At 37.5% G+C, this 24,660-nt stretch overlaps 1 protein-coding gene across 1 annotated transcript in view; it reads right to left on the bottom strand.

Moving 5' to 3' along the window:
• Nucleotides 1-24,660, bottom strand: part of SMAP1 (small ArfGAP 1) — a gene marked incomplete at both ends in the record, with an annotated part of 99,891 nt that overhangs the window by 14,126 nt on the left and 61,105 nt on the right. Inside the window, 2 exons of the mRNA XM_081997937.1 lie at nucleotides 833-960; nucleotides 12,178-12,262. Coding sequence (XP_081854063.1) covers nucleotides 833-960; nucleotides 12,178-12,262 — 213 coding nt within the window. The remainder of the gene's footprint in view (nucleotides 1-832; nucleotides 961-12,177; nucleotides 12,263-24,660) is intronic.

The raw sequence follows: 24,660 nt of genomic DNA, 5'->3' as shown, positions 1-24,660 counted from the left end.
GGTGAGGGGTCTGGAGCACAAGTCTTATGAGGAGCGGCTGAGGGAACTGGGGTGGTTTAGTCTGGAGGAGGCTGAGGGGAGACCTTATCGCTCTCTACAGCTACCTGAAAGGGGGTTGTGGCGATGAGGGTGCTGGTCTCTTCTCCCAAGTAACTACCGATGAGAGAAAGTGGCCTCAAGTTGTGTCAGGGGAGGTTTAGATTGGATATTAGGAAAAATTTCTTTACCAAGAGTGGTCAAGTATTGGAACAGGCTGCCCAGGAAGGTGGGGGAGACACCATCACTGGAAGTGTTCAAAAAACGTGTGCACATGGCACTTCAGGACATGGTTTAGTAGGCATGGTGGTGTAGGTTGATGGTTAGACTTGATGATGCTAAAGGTCTTTTCCAACCTTAGTGATTCTGTGAAATATCTGCTATAGCTTCTCCTAAATATTAGCACCACAAAGCAACAAGAGATCCTTAAAAAGTATGACTTCAAGCCTAATAACATGAGAACATCAAGTTAAAATATATTCAGCAATACCTATTAAAAAAAAGACAAAAGAACATAAATTAAAACATGACTACCATCACCAGCACAAGACAGAATCCAATCTAGCTGGATAACCAGGGGGAAAGCAGAAAGGAAGACTAGGCTATCTCCTCATTCTACATCTAAGCAGCACAGAAGCTTTAAGAAGTGAGAAAAATATAGCCATTAAAGCTAAAGAGTCTCCAGCCCTGAGTGTTTTGAACTACACATTCCTCCTGTGTAAATGAACAATTCCTTGAAGGAAAATATGCATGTGCACGCACAATTTATGCGCACGTATAACTAAATAAATTTTACCTGAGCCGGAGGTACAGCAGTTGCTGGTAAAGGATTAGAGATCATTGGGCCAAAGATATCCAGGTCATCATTCAGCGCTGTGACAGCAGCAGTGCCTCCATTTGTAACAGATGTTTCAGCTGGACCATCTTAAAAAGACAACAGAATCACATTTGAAGTGAAAATTGTTAATATTTTAACAGCATGAGAATAATTAAAGCTGCCTGTTCCCTCCTATCCCACCCCACCAAAGATGGGTTCAGTTTCAGAAATAAGACACTTTTCAGATGGTAAAATTGTTACGATTCTGTAAGGATTTCTAAAAAGATGGAATACTAGTGTGCTTCAGGAAAAAAAACAACCCCAAACCAAAACACTTAAAGATTTCCCCAAGGACAGCCATGCCAATTTATCAGTACACATTATTAATTTTTCAAGTGTCTTTTTCAAGCAACAACGTTTTGAGTGATAATTTAAACAGACATCTTACTGAGAAGGTCTCAACTTGGCCATGTATCAGACAAAACACAGGGATCTGGGTTCTTAAAGTAAAATTTGTAGTTTAGAATCCATAGAAGTTACTCTTGATGTGCTAATTTACTCAAGGGTACATAATTAAACTTTGCATTAGGAAAAAAGTCCATCCTTCCCCCTTGGAAGGTGCTTGTAATCATTCTAACACATGAATATGTTTATTGATCTAGGTGAAAGTGAGTATGTGCAGCACACAAAAAAAGGGCTGAAGAATTATGCTTTTAAGGAGGACGGCAAGAAAATACTTTAAAATATGTAGGGACAAAAATAATCACAAAAAGTTTTTAAGTAACAGAGCAACAATTCCTCATTTGATTTTTAAGCTATCCAAAAACAAGTGGAAAAAATTAGCTAATAAATTTTATTCCTAAGCATGTCACTAGTGGGTTGCCATTACACAGAGCTCAACAAATACAAAGGTGAGTCTAGATTCAGCAGAACACTATTGTGACTGCATAGTGTTAATAGCAAATTTAAGAAAGCCTTTTTAGGCAAAATAAGAAGCTATGTGTCAAAGTACACAATAGTCACTGCAGAAGTCAGACTTCTCTGGCAGAACAAACTAGCTGAATTAAGTCAAAACTCTCTCTCTCCAAAAGAAACATCGCCATGAAAACTGGCATGGCTGTTTATATATCATGGGAGGATAAGTATTCTAAAATCGATAGATTACAGCACACTGAAAAAACTACTACTAACATCGTAAAACAGTTTCTACCTGATGCTTTAGCATGTTTAAGGAACAAAATTCCTTCAAACTGCATCTGTTGTATCCACTGTTCTCATTATTCAAACTAAGTTTCTGTAATGCAAATTCTAACTTACCTAGCATCTTAATTAAAGGATTTGGGTTGTTTTGTTTGCTTGCTTTTGAAGTCACACAATTACATATAGATAGCTAACTTCAAATATATCCATCAGAAACTTCAGACATACATTTGCAAACTAACATAACAATATATTCCGAATTTTAAAAACAACAGAATACAGATTGCCAACCTTAAAAAGCATCAAGGACATTAAAAAATAGTTGCTACATATTTCAGAAAAAGTCACTTCCTCTTTTTACTGAATCGTAAGAAGTTATTTTCCAGTGTCCTACACCTGTGACAGTTATCTACCTGAGCGAAATCCATTTCAAGAGCAGAGGTCAATCACTGGAATATCAGCATTAACAGTTTAGTGATAACACAAGAAACATATACTTTACTGCCAGAGACACATGTAAGGCTGAAGGAAGATGTGAGATTTAGGCACTCTAAAATTTCTAGAACCCTCACGTGGACAGAGAAGCAGTCTGATTAGTAAAGACCATGGTCAAGATGCAGTAATTAAAATCAAATCACAGGAAGCATCCAACATTTATTTAAAATAATACAATGCCATCTCTCATGTAATTGCAACATTCTTTCCCATCTGCTAAAGAACAATCATAGAAGAATTGGTATTTCATTTTTCTAAGAAAAAAAGGTGTAATAGAACAAAAGAGTAAGTTTATTACTTAGAAAGAAGGTCTCCCACTGCTCTCCTCTCTTTTTTTTATTTAAGAACACAAATAACTGGCAGACTATAGCACTACTTGTCTCCCTGCATGTTGAGTATTATAATTTTTCACTACTTCATTCTGCCACATGCAAACTTGCTGTAGTTGGAGACTACACTTCCTGGTAGCCCAGGACATTGGTAAGTTGGAACAAAATAGCAGAAACATGAAGAAGCACCAGTCACTTCACCAGCCTGGAAATCACTTGACTGAGGAAACTATCACAGAAGACCAACAAGATTTTGGCTGTTAAGTCATACGAGAAAGCACTGCGTTCTGAAACAATCCGTTCGGAAGCCCACCACTCAGAGGTGCCTTCTCATTTCTGTCTGCCTTCCAGCTCCGATGGAAGGTGGCTCCCCTTTCGCTACTTTGCAAGAAAGCATTTCTTTATTTTAAAGATAAAGACTGTCACTGCTGTATATTTCCAAACTTGACACAGAAGTCATGAATGTCAAAATCCAACAATGTGGAACACATCAGAAGCTACCACCATGCATACATATCTGAGTTCAGTGTTACTGTAGAGATGCTAACCTTTGCACCTTCATAAGCCTATAAAATGGGGCACAGCTATAGCTGCTACAGAAACCACAACTTTGAACAGACTGCAGTATATGTAAAATCCCAAGCATATTTTTAAGCACTTACTGCACCTTTTTCACACAAGGAATTATGAAACAACCAAGCAGAAGGGTGCTGGTTTGCAATTCTTTGGGAGCTATATGCTTGCTTTTGTAACTACTTCAGATAGACAAATTATTTTATGCTCTAATTTAGTACCAAATGTGAACATTAATGGCTTGGTATTTGCAAATTCTCAAATGCACTTCATGTCAATGGGAAACTGAGACCAAGCTGTGCATGCTAGCAATGGCTAGCAGACCCAATAACAACGACCAAAATACCTTGAAGGCAGGGATATGAAAGGGATAAAGTGAGTGGCATTTGCAAGAAACTGAACCTCAGAAAGTGTATGTATTGCCCAAACGTATGCAAAGTTCGTGAGGATAACTGTCCTGTCTGCAAGAACTAAGAAAGTCTCAATAACTCCACAAAGGCAAAATGGCCATGGGAATGTCCTGGCAATATTAGATTTTCCTATGCTGAGTAAACAGTGAGTGGCGTGAACAATGACCATAGGAATGAAGCAGCCACCTCAGACAATTTTATTACTATGTCGTGATTTAACTTTGCAGGGAGAATTTCAGAATTCAACAATTCTGAAAAGGAAAGTTACAAACTCATCTATGATTCTGCCACAGCTACTTACACCTTAGCTACAAAGGTCTCCTCTTATTTCTGATGAATGGAAGTCATTGGGCAGCAAAATGACTGCATGTACAATGTGCTCCACCATTCCATCCGCGCCAGTTCTTTAAGATGTGTGTAAATAAATATACTGGCAAGTTAAGTAACAAGCTTCTTTTGAGGTCATTCTGCAGACAGGCAGTTCCAAAAACTCCCCAAAGGTTCACTGTTTCAGAGAAATTTAGGAATGAACTGTGCATAATTTTCATGCAAACGGATTGTCTGGAATTAATAATGTAATGTTCTCATTTTCTCAGTGAAGCACATGTATTAAAAATACCTCTCTTGTCAAATTCCAAAGTGGTTCAATTTCCCTGAATGTAAAAAAGTTTAACATGTAAGACTGAAAACTTAAATGTAATCATTTACCAAAACAAGCATTTCACATATTTAGAACACTCATGAGAACACATTTGCAAAAACATGGTATTTTTCAAGTATTTAATATGCTGCTTATAAATTAATACTATGAAAACCCAGGTTTTTGCTAGATTGCTTCTGTGTTATTTGGTAGCGTACATACCTTTCATCTCTTACTGATTTTTACACTGAAATAAATATTTCCCTGTCTGTATCACTGCAGAAACCAAACATTTTGAATTATTGTTTACAATGTGGTTTTAAGCCTGTATGAATAGTATTAACAGATGATCCTGTCTTACTGATTTCTCGAAAATGTAACAGTTGGAATATTGATATCTATTAAAAAGTGACTCCAAAAGCATCTTCCCTCTCATGAAACTAAAAGATTCCATAAAGAACTAAATTGTAGAATATATAAGAAACCTAACAGTGTTTTGACTCCAGTTTATTACTTGTAGCAACATTAGTGGTCTACTTCTGTTTAATATCTTTAGCAATGATCTGGATGAGGGGATCAAGTTTGCAGATGACATCAAGTTAGGCAGGAGTGTTATCACAGAATCATTAAGGCTGGAAAAGACCTTTAGCATTACCAAGTCCAACCATCAACCTGATGCCACCATGCCCACTAAACCATGTCCTGAAGCGCCACATCTACACATTTTTTGATTATTTCCAGTGATGGTGTCTCCACCACCTCCCTGGGCAGCTTGTTCCAATGCTTGACAACTCTCACAGTAAATAAATTTTTTCCTGATATCCAATCTAAACCTCCCCTGGCACAACTTGAGGCCACTTCCTCTCATCGGTAGTTACTTGGGAGAAGAGACCAGCACCCTCATCGCCACAACCTCCTTTCAGGTAGCTGTAGAGAGCAGTAAGGTCTCCCCTCAGCCTCCTCTTCTCCAGACTAAACAACCCCAGTTCCATCAGCCGCTCCTCATAAGACTTGTGCTCCAGACCCCTCACCAGCTTCGTTGCCCTTCTCTGGACATGCTCCAGCACCTCAATGTCCTTGTAGTGAGGGGCCCAAAACTGAACACAGGATTTGAGGTGTGGCCTCACCAGTGCCGACTACAAGGGCACAATCACTTCCCTCCTCCTGCTGGCCACACTAGTTCTGCTACAGGCCAGGAGGCTGTTGGCCTCCTTGGCCACCTGGGCACACTGTGTTGATCTGCTTGAGGATAGGAAGGCTCTACAGAGGGATCTGGACAGGCTAGATCAATGGGCCAAGGCCAACTGTATGAGGTTCAATAAAGCCAAGTGCCAGGTCCTGCACTTGGGTCACTACAACCCCATGCAACTCTAAAGGACTGAGGAGGAGTGGCTGGAGAGCTGCCTGGCAGAAAAGGACCTGGGGGTGCTGGTTGACAGCCGGCTGAACATGAGCCGGCAGTGTGCCCAGGTGGCCAAGAAGGCCAACAGCATCCTGGCCTGTATCAGAAATAGCGTGAACAGCAGGACTAAGGAAGTGATCATCCCCCTGGACTTGGCACTGGTGAAGCCACACGGCAAATACTGTCTTCAGTTTTGGGCCCCTCACTACAAGAAGGACGTTGAGGTGCTCGAGCATGTCCAAAGAACGGCAACAAAGCTGGTGAGAGGCCTGGAGAACAAGTCTTATGGGGAGCAGCTGAGGGAACAGGGGTTGTTTAGCCTATAGAAAAGGAGGCTCAGGGGAGACCTTATGTCTCTCTACAACTACCTGAAAGGAGGTTGTAGCGACGTGGGTGTCAGTCTTGCTCCCAAGTAACTAAGGGATGGGACAAGAGGAAGTGGCCTCATGTTGCACCAGGGGAGGTTTAAATTGGATATTACGAAAGATTTCTTCACTGAAAGCGTTCTCAAGCATTGGAACAGGCTGCCCAGGGAGGTGGTGGAGTCACCAGCCCTGGAGTTATTTAAAAGGCATGTAGACACAGCACTTAGGGACATGGTTTACTGGTGGACTGGGCAGTGTTAGGTTAACAGTTGGACTTGATGATCTTAAAGGTCTTTTCCAGCCTAAGCGATTCTATGATTTAAATATATATGTGCATGCAGGCATACACAGGCTTGTATTTCAACATAATAGTTCACACATCTTGTATAGAGATCATAGATATTCTCAACTTCAGTGCACCAGGTCATGGATGAGGAAGCACCTCCTCCTTTCCCTCCTCATTTTAAAATATTTCTGTAGTATAAGAAAGATACTGCATCAGAGTTCTGAGTTCTAAATTATTTTAAGTATATTACTTTCCCTTCAACTTGTGCTGCCTACCATTAAAAATTGACAAGAAGTGGGGGAGTGTGTTTGACAGAAGGAAACGTCTATAAGTCTTTCCAGGGAGCAGGTAAAAATCAGATTAAAGTTATAGAGGCCTGTCTGACTATTTTGAGAAATGTATAGCTTCAACCATCACAGAATTACCTTGAAACAACTAACTTTTAATCAACATCGCTTTTCTGGAGAACACATCCGTAGCTAGGAATGAAGTATTAGATGTGGCAGAAGCCATTGCAATAGCAGCGCAGGGAAGGCAGAGGTTCCACACTCAGTCAGAGAAGGTAATGAGGAAAGTCAATAGATGCTGTTCTTCATTGTTCCTTCTAGCTGTGGTCCCCAAACTTCTCTTCTTACAATTTACGACAATATGACAGATAACATCCAACTGCTGTCTGCGATACTGTGCAATAGCAGATGCTGCTTCTGATCTCAGGTTAGGAAGTCTTGTTTAAATTTGATAGCAGAAACAAAAGGTATTTACCAGGATATATTTAGTAAGTGAAGGGTTTCAGTGAAGTTTACCTTTACAGTGCTTTTCTGTATATATTTTATTAATGCCTGACATTAAAATTTCCAGTTTAGTGCTGCCTTTTGTTATGAAAGCTTTCATATATACCATTAATTCTTGGTATATTTATCTGTACCAACAGTGAGAACGACCAGCAGAAGAGCTTCAAAGAGACAGCAAGAAAAGGAAACAGCAAGAAAGACGATCTGCTCTTAAACTTTGCATTGTTTCTGAAACTCATTTTCTATGGGGGAAACTATTTACAAAAACTTTGTTACTAAGCTGCCATTTATTGTTATATATACAATCATTTATGACAGCCATACCAAGACTTGCAATAGAGGAGGAGTACACATCATTATTTATTACACCAAATTACTAGAAAGGCATAACTGAGAGAAATAGTTCAATACTTTAAGCAACATCTGGGGAAAAGATACAAACAAGGTTTGTCTGTCTGAAATTACTGTGGAATTATTTACTGTATTAGTAAAAATTTTATTTACTGCTAAATCCTTTACAGAAGTGAAAAAGCATTTTCCAATTGGGAGGCTATTTCTGTATAATACTTCTTAAAATAAAATGTGGAAAGCCAGAAAGCTAACAATGCTATATGCATTGTTATGCATGCTAAAATGGATGCAAACATTTTGATTTTGGGTAGATACATTGCTTACCTAAGTATAATCTTATGATACATGATATTTATGTACTTACAAATGTACTTTTATTATTTCTTAAATGCAGCTTTTGAACTTGTGACCTACCATGTCTGCTTTGGTACCTAGTGGACAGTACTGACAAAAGTACATTTCTCAGATACGCAACTTCCAGCTACATTTCATACCATGATTAAGCTCTCAAAACTTCACAGAACTCCTTCAGAGAATATTTCCCACACACAAGCAGATACACAGCTTTTAGCATATCATACTTCATCTCCAACCATGCCAGATGAGTGCTCCAGACATCACTTTCAGTTAATGGTAACAACACAGTAAATCTCTTTTCTCTATGTCATACATTATAACTTACTACAACGGTTATTCCAGAATGTGCAATTGTCTGTTTTATGAAGGGCACATCTAAACATGGTAAATGATGCAGAATATGTAAAATGCACTTTCCTTCTTTCTGATAATCCTGTAAGGTAATACAGTTTAAAAATACATTTTTTTTCTTTTTTTTCTCTTTGCTGAACTGATGTTTAAGTGACATACCTTGACAAACAGCATGGTCCAAAATTGCCTGTGTAATATTCCAAGAAAAGATTCCCACTGATCATACATAGGTATCATACGGTTTTTTACAAGTATTTTAAAAAACTGTCTGTCTTTACATCAACCTGGCCTAAGTGGGGACATCTAACTTGTAACACAAAACCCCAAAATATCAAGCAGCACAGAGCACAAGGTTAACAACAGCAGGATGAAAATACAACACTGTCAATGAGTTAAGTGCTGAAAAACTTTGGTTTACATGCTGTGATTTTCAGACTGAGAAATGTATCCTATATTTCTCCTATTAAAAATTAACGTTATAAAATTCTGTATTATTGAGTTCAGCATCAATTTTAAGTCCCTACCTATTCAAAAGGGTGCATTCTCAGTGTGGACAAGATCCAACTAATTGCAGTGATCATTTAAAAAGATGCTTCAGTTTTAGCCTACAGATACAGGTTGTGATTTCTTATAGCTTAAGAAGAGAGGAAAGGAATTTGGGGTTGCACAGCAAGAACACTAACACTATTGCTTGTGGAGAACATAAGAATATTTAGCTTGTACATGTACACTTCCCCACCTTTCTGCGTGCAGAGAACTGAACTAAAATCTACTCTGAATCAAAAGGCCAAAAGACACAAATGTTTATGTAGCTGGATCATGAAAAAGTCACTATCCAAACACTATCTTAATAATAAACCCCCTGAACAGGAACTTGAGGGCACCACATGAATCTCTTCAAAAAGGCTCAGAAGAAACACAAACATGATAATATAGGCATTATGGATATTATGCCTCCTCTGCTGCTACAAGATTTAAAGATACAATTTGCTTATCTTGAGAATTTTGCAATTTGTAAAGAAAAATAAAAAACAATTTCTTTTTAGAAAGTTATCTTGTCTAGCTGCAATTACCACTGGGTACGTCCAGTCTCACAGGATTTATTTACCTTCTGACGAGGTCACTATTAAACACCCAAATGAGATAAAAAGAGTAATGTCCCGAAGGTTAATGCCATACCCAAAGCGAGCACTAAGGCTTACTCAAGAAAATACTTCGCAAGAGTCTGGGCTGCTTTGAAAGCAAGAATTATTCTAGCATGAATTGTGATCCATTAAAATTACTTATCTGCTATCATAAGCAATTCTGATCTGCCCTAATAAAAGCTACTACTGTTCTTCATTTGCAGAAATGAAGACATGAGAGAATGAATCCTCATTAGAAACATGTCCACTCAATAAGAAGAATGAGCTATGCAATCATATCCATTTTAATATTGTTTGATATGACATACCAAAATGTTTGATCAGCAGTGCATTGCTGCAGCAACAAAGGGAAATGGGATTCTGGGCTGTATCCACAGGGGCATTACTATCTGCCATTGGGATGATCGCATCTCTCTCTGCTCCATGCTTGTCAGGCTAAATCTGGAGTCTGTGCCCAGGTCTGGTCCCTACAATTCAAGAAAGACATAGACAGACTGGAGAGGGTCCAAAGGAGGGCCATGAAGATGGTCAAAGTGCTGGAGAACCTGCCCTATGAGGAAAGACTGAAAGAGTTAGGGTTTTTTTCCCTGGAGGAGATGTGGCTTAGGGGAGAATCTCATCACAGTATGCCAGTACTTGACGGGCAGCTACAAAGAGGACAGAGGCTCTCTCCTCACAAGGAGCCACACAGAGAAGACAAGGGGCCATAGGTACAAGTTGCACCAGGAGAAGTTTCATCTTGACATAAGAAAGAATTTTTTTTTTACAGTGAGATCAATCATCAGAAAAACTTCCCCACAGATGTGGTAGAGTCCCCATCACTGGAAGTTTTCAAGATGTAATCAGACAGGATGCTAGATAATCTCACTTAAGCTCCCCTTCCCATAGGTTGGACCAGATAGTCTTTCACGGATAGTCTTTCCAACCTGTGCTGTTCTATGATATATTGGGTTGAAGTGATCTTTCTTTTAATACTATCTGAAGTAGTCTATTGCAGGCATTAATTAAAAGACTACTCTTCAAATGAAATATGCAGGTCTGCTCTCATTAATACAGATCTCGTTTAGAGCTCAGTGGATTCCAAGTGCTACTAGCTTATTACACAGCCTTTCAATTTGTTATTTAAAAGACCTTTAAACACTCCCTCCTCTAAAATTATGTCTTTTTAACATATAAATTATAAACTCTGTCCTTTGTATATCTTGCTGAAGCACAGCTGCTGAACACCAATTATTACGCTTTCTATTGCATATTACATCTCAAGTTAGCATATGTAATCCAAGTTCATTATCATATCATAAAACAGTTTTAGCAAAATTCTTTTCAAATCATGACTAAAAGGATACAGAAGCCTAGCAATCTCAAAACAACATATTGATTAAATTTTAGGTCTTAATTAGGTTGTTGGTCTGGTAAAGGAAAATAACGGAGAATCAGCTTTCCATCAAGTCCAAATTACCTTTTTTTTTTTTTTTAATATATTCATTCTACATTCATAACTTCTACTGTGTTAATTAAGACTTGCTTGCCTGTGGTAGCAGATTACATGGAACGAGATATGGACCGCAGCACACACATAACCAGTACAAAAATAGTATTTTACAGCTACTTTACATCCAGAAGGAAAATAACAAGTGTTTTGAAGACAGTGTGAATTCTAAAACAGAGAGGAAGTTTATTGTTTTGTTGCAACATTATTCATACTTTAAAACCAAAAATTAAAAAACAAAAAAACCATTTTTCTACAAAGTCAAGGCTTTAGAAGAATTACATTTAAAAGACTTATCAGGCTCCTCTAATATCCTGTAGAAATTTAACCATCATTATATTGATATAAATTGAATACTCTTACTATCCACTTCCAACTTAGAAAATTTGCCTAACACTGAACAATAAAAGGAAATAGTTACTGTAATATTTCATCTTTCAAGATCCATTTTAAGATTCTATCCAATGGGAAAACACACTTACAGTAATACTAGATAAAAGAAACACAGATTTTATGAATATGGCCTTCAGAAACAAGCAGAGAAAAAGCATAAAAACACAACAGTATTGCCAGACAGTGCAAATTAAATTATTCGGGTCCAAAACAGTTTAATTACAAGACAAAAACACAGCTACCTGCCAGTCTGAAAACAAAATGTGTATTAGATACAAATGAAAGATGGTCACAGTGAGTACAGAATGCTGAAATGCCCAATGTATTAAGTTTTACAAGATACTAGTCAGCTGCCATCAGACAATTTACTGTTCTTTTAGCTACTATAGGAATTTTTGATACAAGGTATTTTACAGTTATACAATTCAGATGACCTCAGCGTTTTCATTTAAAAAGTACACTTGTACAATGAACATTGAAATACCAGAATCCACAAGCCCTTTGAAGATCACTTTGACAACTTCCCCTTCCCACAGGAGCTCATTACTGTCCTTAGCAAAGCACAAGTATTAGTAGACCCAGAATGCCTATGGCATTTTCCTTTATTTTCAAATTCATAGATTCTATTATATTGTTTTCAAATTCATTTAACTACCAGTAAACATAGAGAAAATAAAGTATGTCTATTAAAATATAAAATGATGTATCTGTGTGTGATTGAAAAACACATAATTATGTATTGCTTACCAAGTCCTAAAAGGTCAATAGTGGGTTCTGATGATTTTTTTGGACTTGCTTTAGCTTCTGATTGCTGATCCTCTTTCTTCTGTGGCTTTAAAGGGGGGAAAAAAACCAAACAAGAGTAACCTTTCTGAAAAAGATACAGTGTTTAAAAGATTCTCGTTAAAGATGCTGCTTCAGTAACAAAAGTAAAAGCCCTTTTCTATATTCGTTTCTCATAATGAAGATGATGCGTAATGAAATAAGTTGCAGTTACGGTCATGAAGGACATGGCACATGGTTGTAAAAAATTATCCTCATACCTTCAACAGTAATTATTCAATTTTTATATACAGCAAAGTTCCAGGATAGGTTAAAAATAGGCTGAAAGCTTAAACTGAACCACTGCATATCATGCACTAGGCAAAAAGCTGTCTGTAATTTCATTTATCAACTTATTTCAACATCCAAACTATGCAGTTCTGCAGCATTAAAGAAACTTGAAATTTTTAAAAGCATAAATTTAAAATTAGAAGCAGACTAATAGCATTATTTAGCCTTCCTATAAAAAGCATCTGCCGAACATGCAGGCTTTATAGATGCTAAGCACTGATAGACTGTATTATGCTCTTTTCCTTTGTAAACCTGAAGACAAAACCCACCCACGAGCTCAGTGTTTGTAAAGAGCAGTGAGGAAACTCATGAGTATTCAAAGATGTCCGAAGCGAACAGAAGCCTATCATACTACTGACACTCCTCTTATGTGAGTAAACACTGATTGAAAACCTCCAGGAAAGGAGTGCAATGAACTGAACTCTATTTCTGAAGCTACAGGGAGGAGGTATCATAGAATCGTTTAGGTTGGAAAAGACCTTTAGGATCATCAAGTCCAATGGTTAACCTAGCACTGCCAAGTCCACCACTAAACCATGTCCCTAAGCACCGCATGTACACATCTTTTAAATACCTGCAGGAATGGTGACTCAACCACTTCCATGGACAGCCTGTTCCAATGCTTGATAACCCTTTCAATGAAGAAATTTTTCCTAACATCCAGTCTAAACCTCCCCTGGCCCAACTTGAGGCCATTTCCTCTTGTCCCATCATTTGTTACTTGGGAGAAGAGACTGACACCCATCTTGCTACAGCCTCCTCTCAGGTAGTTGTAGAGAGCGATAAGGTCTCCCCTCAGCCTCCTCTTCTCCAGGCTAAACAACCCCAGTTCCCTCAGATGACCCTCATAAGGCTTATGCCTGTAAGACTTATCTTCACACTCAAACTGATCTTGGAAATACTTGCTTCCTCTCACCAAAAATCCTTATGTTGACTTTACATACCTTACTCAAGACCAAAATTGTTTGGGAAACTGCCTGCTGAAAAAGTATTCCATGGATTCCCTGATTCTATATAGTATTACAATCTTCATCTTTAAGTATGTGATCTGAAGAATAACACACTTATTCTAAATGCTACTCAATATTGCAGAGAAAAAACCCTTGTATTTGGTATGAGAAAAAAGTATGTTTTTTGAAAGTAAATTTTTGCATATCAAGAATATTTTAAAAGTGACCATTCAAAATAAAGTTTTCTACAACTGACCATACCTCAGTAAATATGCCATAAAACTTAAATTATTATTATGAACATCAATCAGAATTAACAGTGAGTATTTCAGAACAGAATTTATCATAAAAATTTGCACATTTGGTTCTCCTCCAACTCTGTTAGGAGCACCATGGGTCACAGAAGCTGTGAAAAGAAGTGTTTCTGACATGTTGCTTGATTTCATGAAACTGACTTTTTTTTTTGTGCTGTAACCGCTTAACAATTCTGAATATAAACCAACTTTAATTTGAAAAGCAAAACTGTTAGAACTGTATTAAATGCGCAAAGTTTCATTACTCCAGATTTCATTTATGATAACTATGTAAAAACACAAGTTAGAAATAAATTAAAGCTTGACAGGGTTAGTTTAGAATGCAAACTTTTCAGAGAAACCAACACACTTTTGCATACATTAGTAAGAACTAAGCAGAGTTCAAGGAGCACTCATTTTTATTTAGTACTTTTTACTGTAGCAAATTAATCTCATTACTTAAACTAAAAATTTAAAAGTATAGTAGGAATAATCTACTTAGGTCCTCTGCTTTGTCAAATGAATATTTTCAATAACTATTAAATGCATATTTCTGTTTCATCACTCTCTAAATAAGAAAAGCAATGGAGATACAAGGTATAAAAATATGGATTTCTAGAAAAATAAGATCCTTTAAGATATCCTTCTCCAGTATCATTACTATATTTCTTGATCAGCACTCTCCCATTTTGCTCCCTTGCCACTACGTAAACTAGAAGGGTTTAAGGTTACCTCATAGCTAGTTACTTTAAGAAACAGTGCAAAATTATTTTCAAGCTTGTTAGTACAGCAAATATTTCTAGACATTAATACGGCATTCATTACTTTGATGGAGATTTTCCCATTAAAGCACTATTCAGCTCCCTTACAGCTACACAGTTTTTACCAACACACTAATCTTCAGTCTGAAACATGAAAAAAGCTATTAGTCACCTAACAATTTGCCAATACTTCATCTGTAAAATAGTGGTCACACAAAGCAATATTCAGCAGCGATCTGGAACAAAAAACCCCTTCCTCTTACCCTTAATTTTACCTGCAATACTACGTCGTTCCCCTCATTGTCTCACCATAACAAACACCATTGCTGGAATTTCCTATCCTCCTGTCTGAGATTTCAAACAATTTTAAAATTCATTATGCCTTCATTGGCCTCAAGTTGTGCCTGGGGAGGTTTAGATAGGATATTAGGAAAAGTTTCTTTACTGAGAGAGTGATCAAACATTGGAAAAGGCTGCCCAGAGAGGTGGTGGAGTCACCATCACTGGAAGTATTCAAGAAACATGTAGACGTTGCACTTTGGGACCTGGTTTAGTGGGCACGGTGATGTTGGGTTGATGGTTGGACTTGATGACCTTAAAGGCTTTTTCCAACCTTAATGATTCTGTGTGTGATTTCTGGTTAAGATGTTCCATGCCACATCTGAAGGCTTTTGTGCAAATTCAGAAAACGCTTGTTTGGTGCTTAAGGTCTGCTATGATTCAGAGATGGACAGGGACTTCTCTAAAGTCACTCTAAAGCATAAATTAAGGATGGCACTAACAGGATGAGTTAGAACGAGAAACTTGCATTCATGCATTTATTCTTAATTTAAGAATACCTAAATAACCCCCCCTTTACCATACTGTTTAAGATAGTCTTGTTCTCTCTTTGGCCCCATGGATCTTGACCTAACTAACTGTACTGTGGTCCACCTGAAGAAGGTATAATGAAGAGCAATGCCTTACTAAAGCTTTCTGAAGTAGAGATCATGCCATATTTCTGTGTCTGGAACAGAGGACCTCCAGAGGTCCCTTCAGGCTGTATAATTCTAGCCTAATCAAGGTGTTGAAACTTTCAGAAAAGAACAAAAAGGGAAGTCACACTGGAGCCACTTTAAAGTTTTATTCCAAATCATGAAGAGAAATGTGATATTTCATATTTCTTTTTAGTAGGTTTGCTCCAACAGAACTTATACATGACTAAGCTTTATGTAGAGTGGTCTTTTGAGATGTTAAAGCTAAATATTGCACACAGTGAGCACAGAAGTGTGCAACAAGCAATACTGCATAACAAGGCATTGACATTTCTTAATGTTTAATTTAGTATTTTGCTTTATCTAAAAATTACCACATTTTGTAGGGATGCAATATAGCATGACAAATGCTTGGGAATCTTGCTGCACTAAGATTCATCTCAATTTCTATTATTAGTCTGCTTGACTCCCACAGCAATTATTTTTACGTATTGACACCAGTACTAGATAAACTGTTCTTTGTCGAGTCCTTTGGAAAAGGATGCATAAAAATAGGAGACTAAACAGCATTAAATAAGCTACAAATAGTATTAAAAATCTGCTATTAAAAAGCCAAGTAGAAGGGAAGAGGTACACAATTTTGTGCATTTATTTTCAAGTGGAGCCTTCAAGGTTACTGCGGCTACTATTTTTTACAACATTCAAGGTTGGCTTAGCAACATACGTGGTTTTAAGTGAAGTACGTGGATTATAGCAATTCCTAGATAGATTTACTTCAGGTCATATATTAACAGCTTCTCATTCAAAATAATCTTTACAGTGCTAGTACATTTTTCTGAAACACTGTCATTGTAAAGAGAAGAGCATCAAAACACCTTTGATATACAGGCCTTACATTTCCATTTTTCACAGTTGTCACCAATGGCCGCTAGTACCTATTGAAACCAAGCAATGTCCTCTGCCTTAAATTATTCTGAGATTATTGAAAACACTTTATTTGCAAATATTGAATTAAACGGAGGCCAGACCAAGCTTCAGGTCAAGGGAGGTGATCCTTCCACTTTACTCAGCACTGATGAGGGCACACGTGGAGTGCCTGCAACCCAGGTCTGGGCTCCCAAGCAGAAGAGACACAGGAACATACCGGAGCAAGTCCAGCAACAGGCCACAAAGACGATTAAGGGACTAGAGCATCTCTCATATGGGCTGACAGATCTGGTACTGTTCAGCCTAGAGAAAAAAGGCTCAGTGGGGTCGCATCAATGTATACAGATATATGAAGGGAGGAAATGCAGAAGCTGGAGCCAGGCTCTTTCCACTGGTGCAGTGACAGGACCAGAGGCAGCAGACAAACACACACAGGAGGCTCCATGTAGACATCAGGAAACACCTTTTCACTGTGAGGGTGACTGAGCACTGGCACAGGCTGCCCCAGAGATATTCAAAGGCTGCCTGGGATACGGGCCCGGGCAATTTGCGCTAAGTGGCCCCTGCTTAAGCAGGGAGTTGGACACAGTGACCTCCAGAATTTCCTTCCAACCTCAACTATTCTGCGATTCTGTGATTCCCTCAAATGATAGCTGACAATGCCCATGCACTCTATTTTATTCAGTTTTGGCAGAGGTTTTTGCCAAGGCTGAAGGCCTTGCATACATTCAGGTATGCTAATTAATAATCTCTTAATTTTCCCAGTGGAAAGGGCTAAAAGAAATCACTGGACTACTCTGATTTCTCAGGCGCCCATTCACCTTGGCTGGTGTGATGCCCGACACAGAGAAACACTGTTTCAGGATTGGTTTTGTAGCAACAAGCCCTTTCCTTTACGAGTAATCATTCCTTTTTACTGGATGTCGTCTCACCTGTATCTGCCATAGCCTATTCCCAAAGCTTTCTTAGAGACATTATTTTACGAGTGGCTCTTCAGATGGCTTCAGCAATTAAGTACAAGTATCATCTGCAGGAATATTTTGCAGTATTCATACTCCACACTTAAAAAAACGCAACTGGGAAAAATAATGAAGTTCTACTGCAGGGAGCTAACAGTTGCTATGAGGATCCCGAGAGTCATGCCACACTTCTAGTATGGGAAGGTAAGTACTTAACAGGAGTCAAGAAAGAATGGACTAAGGTCAAGAGTAGCTTTTTCTTCTATTGTCTGATCAGAATTTCTATTTTTATTCTTCTGAAAATACGAAGTGATACATAGGAGACTAAGACAAATGCAACTCCTTCATAAAATACCTGAATTATGACTTAATAGTAGAAGGTAGACTAATTGTCAAAATATTAGATAATCACATTGATAACATTTTCTTAAGACCTGTATCAACTGTATTTTATTAAAGGTAAATAAGACAAATGTATGTGGCTATGCACTAAAAACTGATAAAATTGATATCATGGAAACAATTCCCCCTAAGTTTCTGCTCTGATTCAATTCTCTATTTAGTATCCAGTGATGACTGACTCCCAATTTTGTACCCAAATCAAGTTATATCTAAATCCTGCCTGCTGTACAGCTATAATACAATAAACACATACTGTGACAACATGGCACTAAAGCCTTATCCATAAGTAGCCCTCAGGTAACAAGATAAATCACCTTTCAGTATCTACAGAGCAGATATTTAAAAAATAGTTAGGAACTTCCCGTAACTTTACATATAGCAAAATGAACAGTTGAGAAATTATGTCTACAGGTAAGAAGAATCATCTCTTTCCTATTTAAATAAAATGGTAATACAAAAATGAATATTTGGATCTTCACTTAATTTCTACACACTTTCAGTGGAAGCCAATCGGCTTGAAATTTGTGGACAGAACTGTATATGCCTGTAATCTGCATATATCTCCACACTGCAACTTGGACAACTTTAATGTTTTGTGCTAAGAAACCATCACAAACAACATTAAAAAGCAGACAACTGTGGAGAAGATCAGGCCTCCATCTGTAATCTCTTACAATTTTAAAGAAAGCAAGTGCATAAGCCTGCTTTAATAATTTTACATAGTGTAATTTTCTTAGATTCACACTGAGCTGATGCCTTCATTAGTGGAAGCTGCACCAGCCAGTCTGCTTGTAACTCAGAAATACTGGCTATGATTTAATAAATCTCATTCATTTTCCTACCATTAGGAAACAGTAGAATTAATCACTTACCAGTCTTGTACACCTTCCTACCATTTCATCTCTAAGATTTTGAGGTATTTTCCAGTTCATCAGGTTTTGCTAGAAAAATTACAAGAATTTGTACCAAAGTTTTGAGTTTTATTTTGCTCAAATTCTGACTACACCCTGACAAGAGCAAAAGAACATAATTGTAAAAAACTTTCCAATTTAACTAAAATGATAAAGTTTTCTATTCCATCATGAAAGAGTAACTTGTAATTCAACAATCTACATTTAATGTTCATTGCTGTTTCTCCTGTTATTCATTCTTTATTCATTTTGTGCAACAAAAGTTATCTGAGGTTTAATTTGAAAAATAGGGTAAGAACATTAGTTTAGACCAGAAAAAAGAAAAAAAAAAAATCATCCCTATTAGGTCTCAATTTAAAAACCAAAGCTCAGTTTTATACAAACCAGTATCACCTTTTATTGAACCCTCATAATGCATTGCTCTCAATATACCAATAATAACACCATTCTAGTTCAATCTAATTTATGTGAAACACTTTTCTTGAGTTAGCTGAAACCAAATACAACAGCAAGTAACACTGTTCATTACTCTATTCACACATCGAGTTCTAGGGTTGATTTTACAGATTTGTTTCTCTCTCTTATACGTTACTCTAAAGCAAATTTTCTAGTAAATAACGACATTTCCTTGACAAGGACAAAGAACTAAAATCTATTTTATACCATATATTTTGCAAACTAATTGCTTGTATGGGTCTGGCTGGGATGGAGTCAGCTTTCTTCATAGCAGCCAGTATGGTGCTATGTTATTGATTTATGGCTAGAACAGCGTTGGTAACAACAGTGTTGTGGCAATGGCTGAGCAGTGATTGCACAGCGTCAAGGCTTTTTCTGCCTGCTCTACACCCACAGTGAGTAGGCTGGGGCTGATTAAGAGGCTGGGAGGGAACATAGCCAGGACAGCTGACCTGAACTGACCAAAGGCATATTCCATACAATATGACATTATGCCTTCTGAACTCATCCCATCTAAACATGCAATATTGACATAGTACTTCTGATAACACACATATATATACACACATACAGACAGCACTACTCTGCCATTGGTGGTCCATTTTCTTCAAAACCACCTTCTCTTCCCTTTCTCTAGAGTTCTATAGACTTTGCCAAGCAGGTACAAGGAGCATATTAGTCAAGAGAATCAACCTATTTACAGAACTTGCCCTAGAAATCATAGTGATTCCAAAGTTCTCTTCACCCTTCAAAGCTTAGTGTACACAAGCCTTGAATCCCTAAGTCTAAGCATTATAGTTTTGCAGTAGACTCATCCAAAGGTAAAATTGCACTCCCTGCAACAAGCAGCTATGTTTTCTTGCAGAGACTTAGACATCTCTGCAGGAGATGGGAGTGTGAAGAACATTAAGTAACACCTGAAGCATAAGTTGCATACTGTAGGAAGTCCAATGTCTCAGTCAGGCATTTCATCAAATTTTGTTCAGCCAGCTATTTTTTGAGATAACGATTAAATGAGTAATTCATTCTGCCTCAGAGAAAAAAAATAATGAAAGCATTGACGAGTCAATCCTCCTCCTTCCTCTGTACAAAGATTACGGTACAGCATACACCATGTTGTCTAGAAGGGATATGGTTATTTCATGGGCAAGACAAAAAGGAGGGTCAGTACCACCATGACTGACAGTCACACACCTATTAAATTCACATACGTAACAGATTGCTATGAGGTCTGTTGCTGGTGTTGATGACGCTCCCTTTCCGTGAAAGACCACTTTGTCCTTTCCCAACTCTCAGTACTGTGCCCATATGGACATCTGGCAACTAGGTGTAGAAGACTATGGGTAGGGGAAGACAAGAGGGAAGTAGAAAGCTTTACACCAGCTAGCTTGGTTGACTGAACAGACAACATACATACAGTCTTCTGATAAGCGTTAGACTTTGAAGGTGAAAAAAGTAAGAATATTCAGATCTAGCAGCAACTACATTGCTCTGCAGTTAACCCCATTCACTTTTTTAAATTATACTGTAGCAAAAGAGGAAAATAATTCAAGTTTGTGAAATGATTAAGGACACTGCAACCCTTTCAGAACATTTTTTAGTAAGACCATACACTCCAGAGCCTATGGTCAGTCTAAACTCTGCGTTTATGGTCTACTCTGCACATCGTTGTTCACCAGATTACTCCCCTCTGACAGAGACAGCTGAGGGCATCTTGCACTGGAATGGACAATGGTGAAAAACTCGTTTGGTAAGGTCTGGTTCAAAAGTGCCAGCACGCAGCGAAAATACTGTGGTTATGTTTCACTGTAAATGAGTGACTTTGACATCAGGTTACAGAAGCAGAAAAGGGAAGCTTGAATTACTTAACATTATTCTTTTTTTCCAATTATCTTCATATGTACAAACATTAAGGGTTTAACAGTTCTAAAAGACATATGACACCCAACAGAAATGTAAACCCCCCCAAATACTTTAAAAACAAGTGGAACTTTTGCTAAATTCACTACTACAAGATATTCATGTAAATAATTTAGCATGTTTCAACACCAGCATTTAGGATTAACATTGACCTTATTCTCATTTACCTTACCTAAGAGCATTAGAAGGGGTAGCATACATGGTGCAAGACATAAGCCACATGAGTAATAGCTCTGAAGCAGAAAAAAACTCCCAGGTCAGAGCAGTCGTAAGTTACTACTGTAAATACCTCTCCTATGCTGAAGCATGAGCCAGGTCACTGTCAAAAATCTGATCTATCAGCTGTCCAGTATAGTTATCTGCTTCTATTTTCATACTTAAATATTACACACAAAAGTACTTCTCTGCACATTTTCCTCAATTTTCTACTTCAGTGAAAAAATCACATCAATTTAGAATGCAGTCTGTTTCATAAACATCAGACCTACTCATGCATTTCTTATTTCTATACCCTACCTTAACTACAAGAAAGAAAGCTGAAGATCCACCAAATAATTTAGTGAAAAGAACTTCTAGCTTAAAAGCAATTTCCAGTTTACCCACTAGAGCTCATAGATGCTTCTATGGTTACTGAACAAAAGTCTTCCTTTGCTCTTGTTAGGTAGGAATTGTATGCTTTGTGCATGAAGTAATTGGATTCTTTCCCTCTTCATTACCTGCCTGCAATAAAACTTGCAAGACAGTATAAACATTTGAGAAATCCCATAGGAGAAAACAATGTTAGCAATTTACTATAAGCTTGCAATAGGCTTGCAGACATGATTTTTCCTGACAGCTCATATACTTCTACTATACAAGTTAGTTTAGTCTGTATCTTTTCAAAGCATTACTCATGTAGGTATCCTAGAATTTTTAAAGAACGTTTTACAGCTGTTGTATCTGACATGCAAATAAGTAAAAACTAATAATTTCATAATATTGAATTGAAATCACGTTAAAGATGAAATGTGTTGTTCTGTTCACGCTCCTATAAGATACCAGCATTCTTCTCAGACTTGCAACTAAATATGAAGAAACTTAGAAATCAGACTAGCTCTTCCAAACTTAGGCTACTTTTAGCAAGTGATGAACTTCTATTTTGCCTAACTAGCAAAAAAAGCCAGAAAACAAGTATACTACACTGAGTCACAAGATACACTAGAGTGGTATCATTATGAAGTTGTACAGACTACAGTGACTCTGTAAGCAAACTCTGAGGCATTTCTAATCAAGAGAAAAAACTGCATGTCAACCAAAAAAAAAAAAGAAGCTGCTACTCATCTATAAAACTAGAATTACCTCAAACAAACAATTAACCCAAAGGGAAAATGTAAGTTTATTATTCAACAGTCTATTGTGATTATTCCAATGAATCACTCTCAGACACTGAACTACTCACTCTGATGTAGGTCAGCTAATTTAAGGCATTTATACCAAGCAAACCACCAAAACTGAATTTCCCTTTTTTTGTTCTTAAATAGGATTCTGTGCACATGAAGGTCATTCAGTCAAAACACACTCCCAAAGGAAAACATTTTTAAGTGGTCCTTAATTTAAGTTTCCACTTTAAAAACTTGGGTGTATGGATTTCATTAGATTTTCACAGTTAGGTCAAGGTATTTGCACAAGATTATGTAAAATTTGTTATATCTTTAGTCATTTGAATTAAAACCTCATGGCAGAACTAACAGACAGCTCTTATTCCATTAATGTAATTTTATCTCGGTCTAGGCTAATATGTTAATAACATCTATGGAATGTGGATTAAGGCTATTCCTAAGGTAATAACTTATTGACCACTCAGTACTACCATTTTATTTTAACTGAATTTAAAATGTTAGCTCAGATCTCATTTACTTTAATCAATCTATTCCAAGAAGGCTTATAATCTTTCATGTCTCATACTTAGCTACAACAGTTTAGCTTCTTTCTAGTACATGCATCAGACATTGAGGCCCTTTTACCTTGCTCAAAACAAGGCATGCAACTATAGAAGCATAATTTCCTACAATGATGTTGTCTTTATACTTACTGCTGAGACTATGGCAAAATATAAAAGATTAAATCTTTCTCTTTAAACTGTCTTATATTAATGTATTAAATCTAATAACCATATTTAAAATACTAGTTGCATGCATTCATTTTCAAATATATTATGTTCTTTAAGCTGACAAGTTCAGAACAGAGTCTGAAAAAAGGAGGGCAAGCTCTTCTCCTAACTTTGGCACTTGAAGAAAAGCGCCAAAAGATTGCAAGATGATTGTTAAGTTAACAGTGACAACAAGAAGCAGCAACCTGAAGCTGAGCTAGAAATAGGCAAGACAGCAGAGAAGAACAGGCACATACTCTGAGCGCAGAGGTATCAAAGTTTTCTAGGGATTCTGGGGGCAAGGATTTGAGCAGTTTGCTGCAGCTCAACATCTTTGAAATGACTGCATTTGAGCCCAGAGGCAAGGACCTGTTTACAAGGACACAAAAGGCAAAGGGAAAAACTGTTTATCAACCCTTTTCCTATTTTGTATTATCTTGTCATGGAACTTGATTTAGATAAAACCCAAGCATTCCACTTTTAATCAAATAAAACCCTTTTTTTTTAATCCTTTAGAAATCATTACGAAGTAGAAAATCTAGGCAGATTCATCTCAAAGCTGTAGCTGATCCAGCATCCCATTACAACATGTATAAATAGTATTATGGCCAAAGTGTTTTAATGCACCTCAGTTTGCAAGCTGTGAAATGCAATAAACATTGTTCGTACTTTTATAAGCTGTTTTAAATACACCTTCAAGTTTTATAACTACATATTATGGTTACATGAACCCAGCTTACATACTTCTACTCCATTTCTATTGAGCTTATTAGCCTGGGCAAGATTGCAATAACAAAGCTGTATTAGTTCCAGTTCCTCATTAAACCGTTTTCTTTTATAACTTTCCGTCTAAAAACCTTGCGAATCATACATAATAGCACATCAATGTACTCAATCAGAAAGAAGGGGCATGTATTTGTAATTCCTTCTTCATACATCTCCAGAAAAGAAGTAGCTTTTTCAGGCATGGCAACTGACAGAGCTCATAGTGAAAAAACAATCCAATACCAGCATTGTTTTCCATCCCTCTTTGTCAAGGTATGGTTTGCATTCTTTTCCTTAACTATAACAAAAGTGCTTTTTTCCTGAAAAAATGCTTTTTGCATGAAACTTCAGTTCATCCAGCATCAAGACCCTACACCCTTAGCCAGTCATCAGCTCAGACTTTGGATCTTTCCAGATGCTGATATCCTACTCATTGGCTAGTCCAGCATGAAATTTGCTAGCTGATACACACATGTATGTGAGCACAATATGGGTGTCTCCAGTAGTTGGTGGTCTTAGACATGCTGCCTTTGGCTTCTAGATGCTGGTCTCTCCAGTTGGTGACCCTTAAGTTCTTCAAACTTGCAGTTTCTTTCCAGTGGCTGACACTAACCTCTTCGCCTACTTGTCCAGTAGTCCAGCTTGAAGTTTGCTAGTGTTCACACACAGAC

This window comes from Phaethon aethereus (assembly GCF_964289735.1).
Source record: "Phaethon aethereus genome assembly, chromosome: 3".
Classification (NCBI taxonomy): Eukaryota; Metazoa; Chordata; class Aves; order Phaethontiformes; family Phaethontidae; genus Phaethon; species Phaethon aethereus.
The sequence above is the reverse complement of the archived record's forward strand: the minus strand, read 5'-3'. Positions and strand labels throughout refer to the sequence as shown.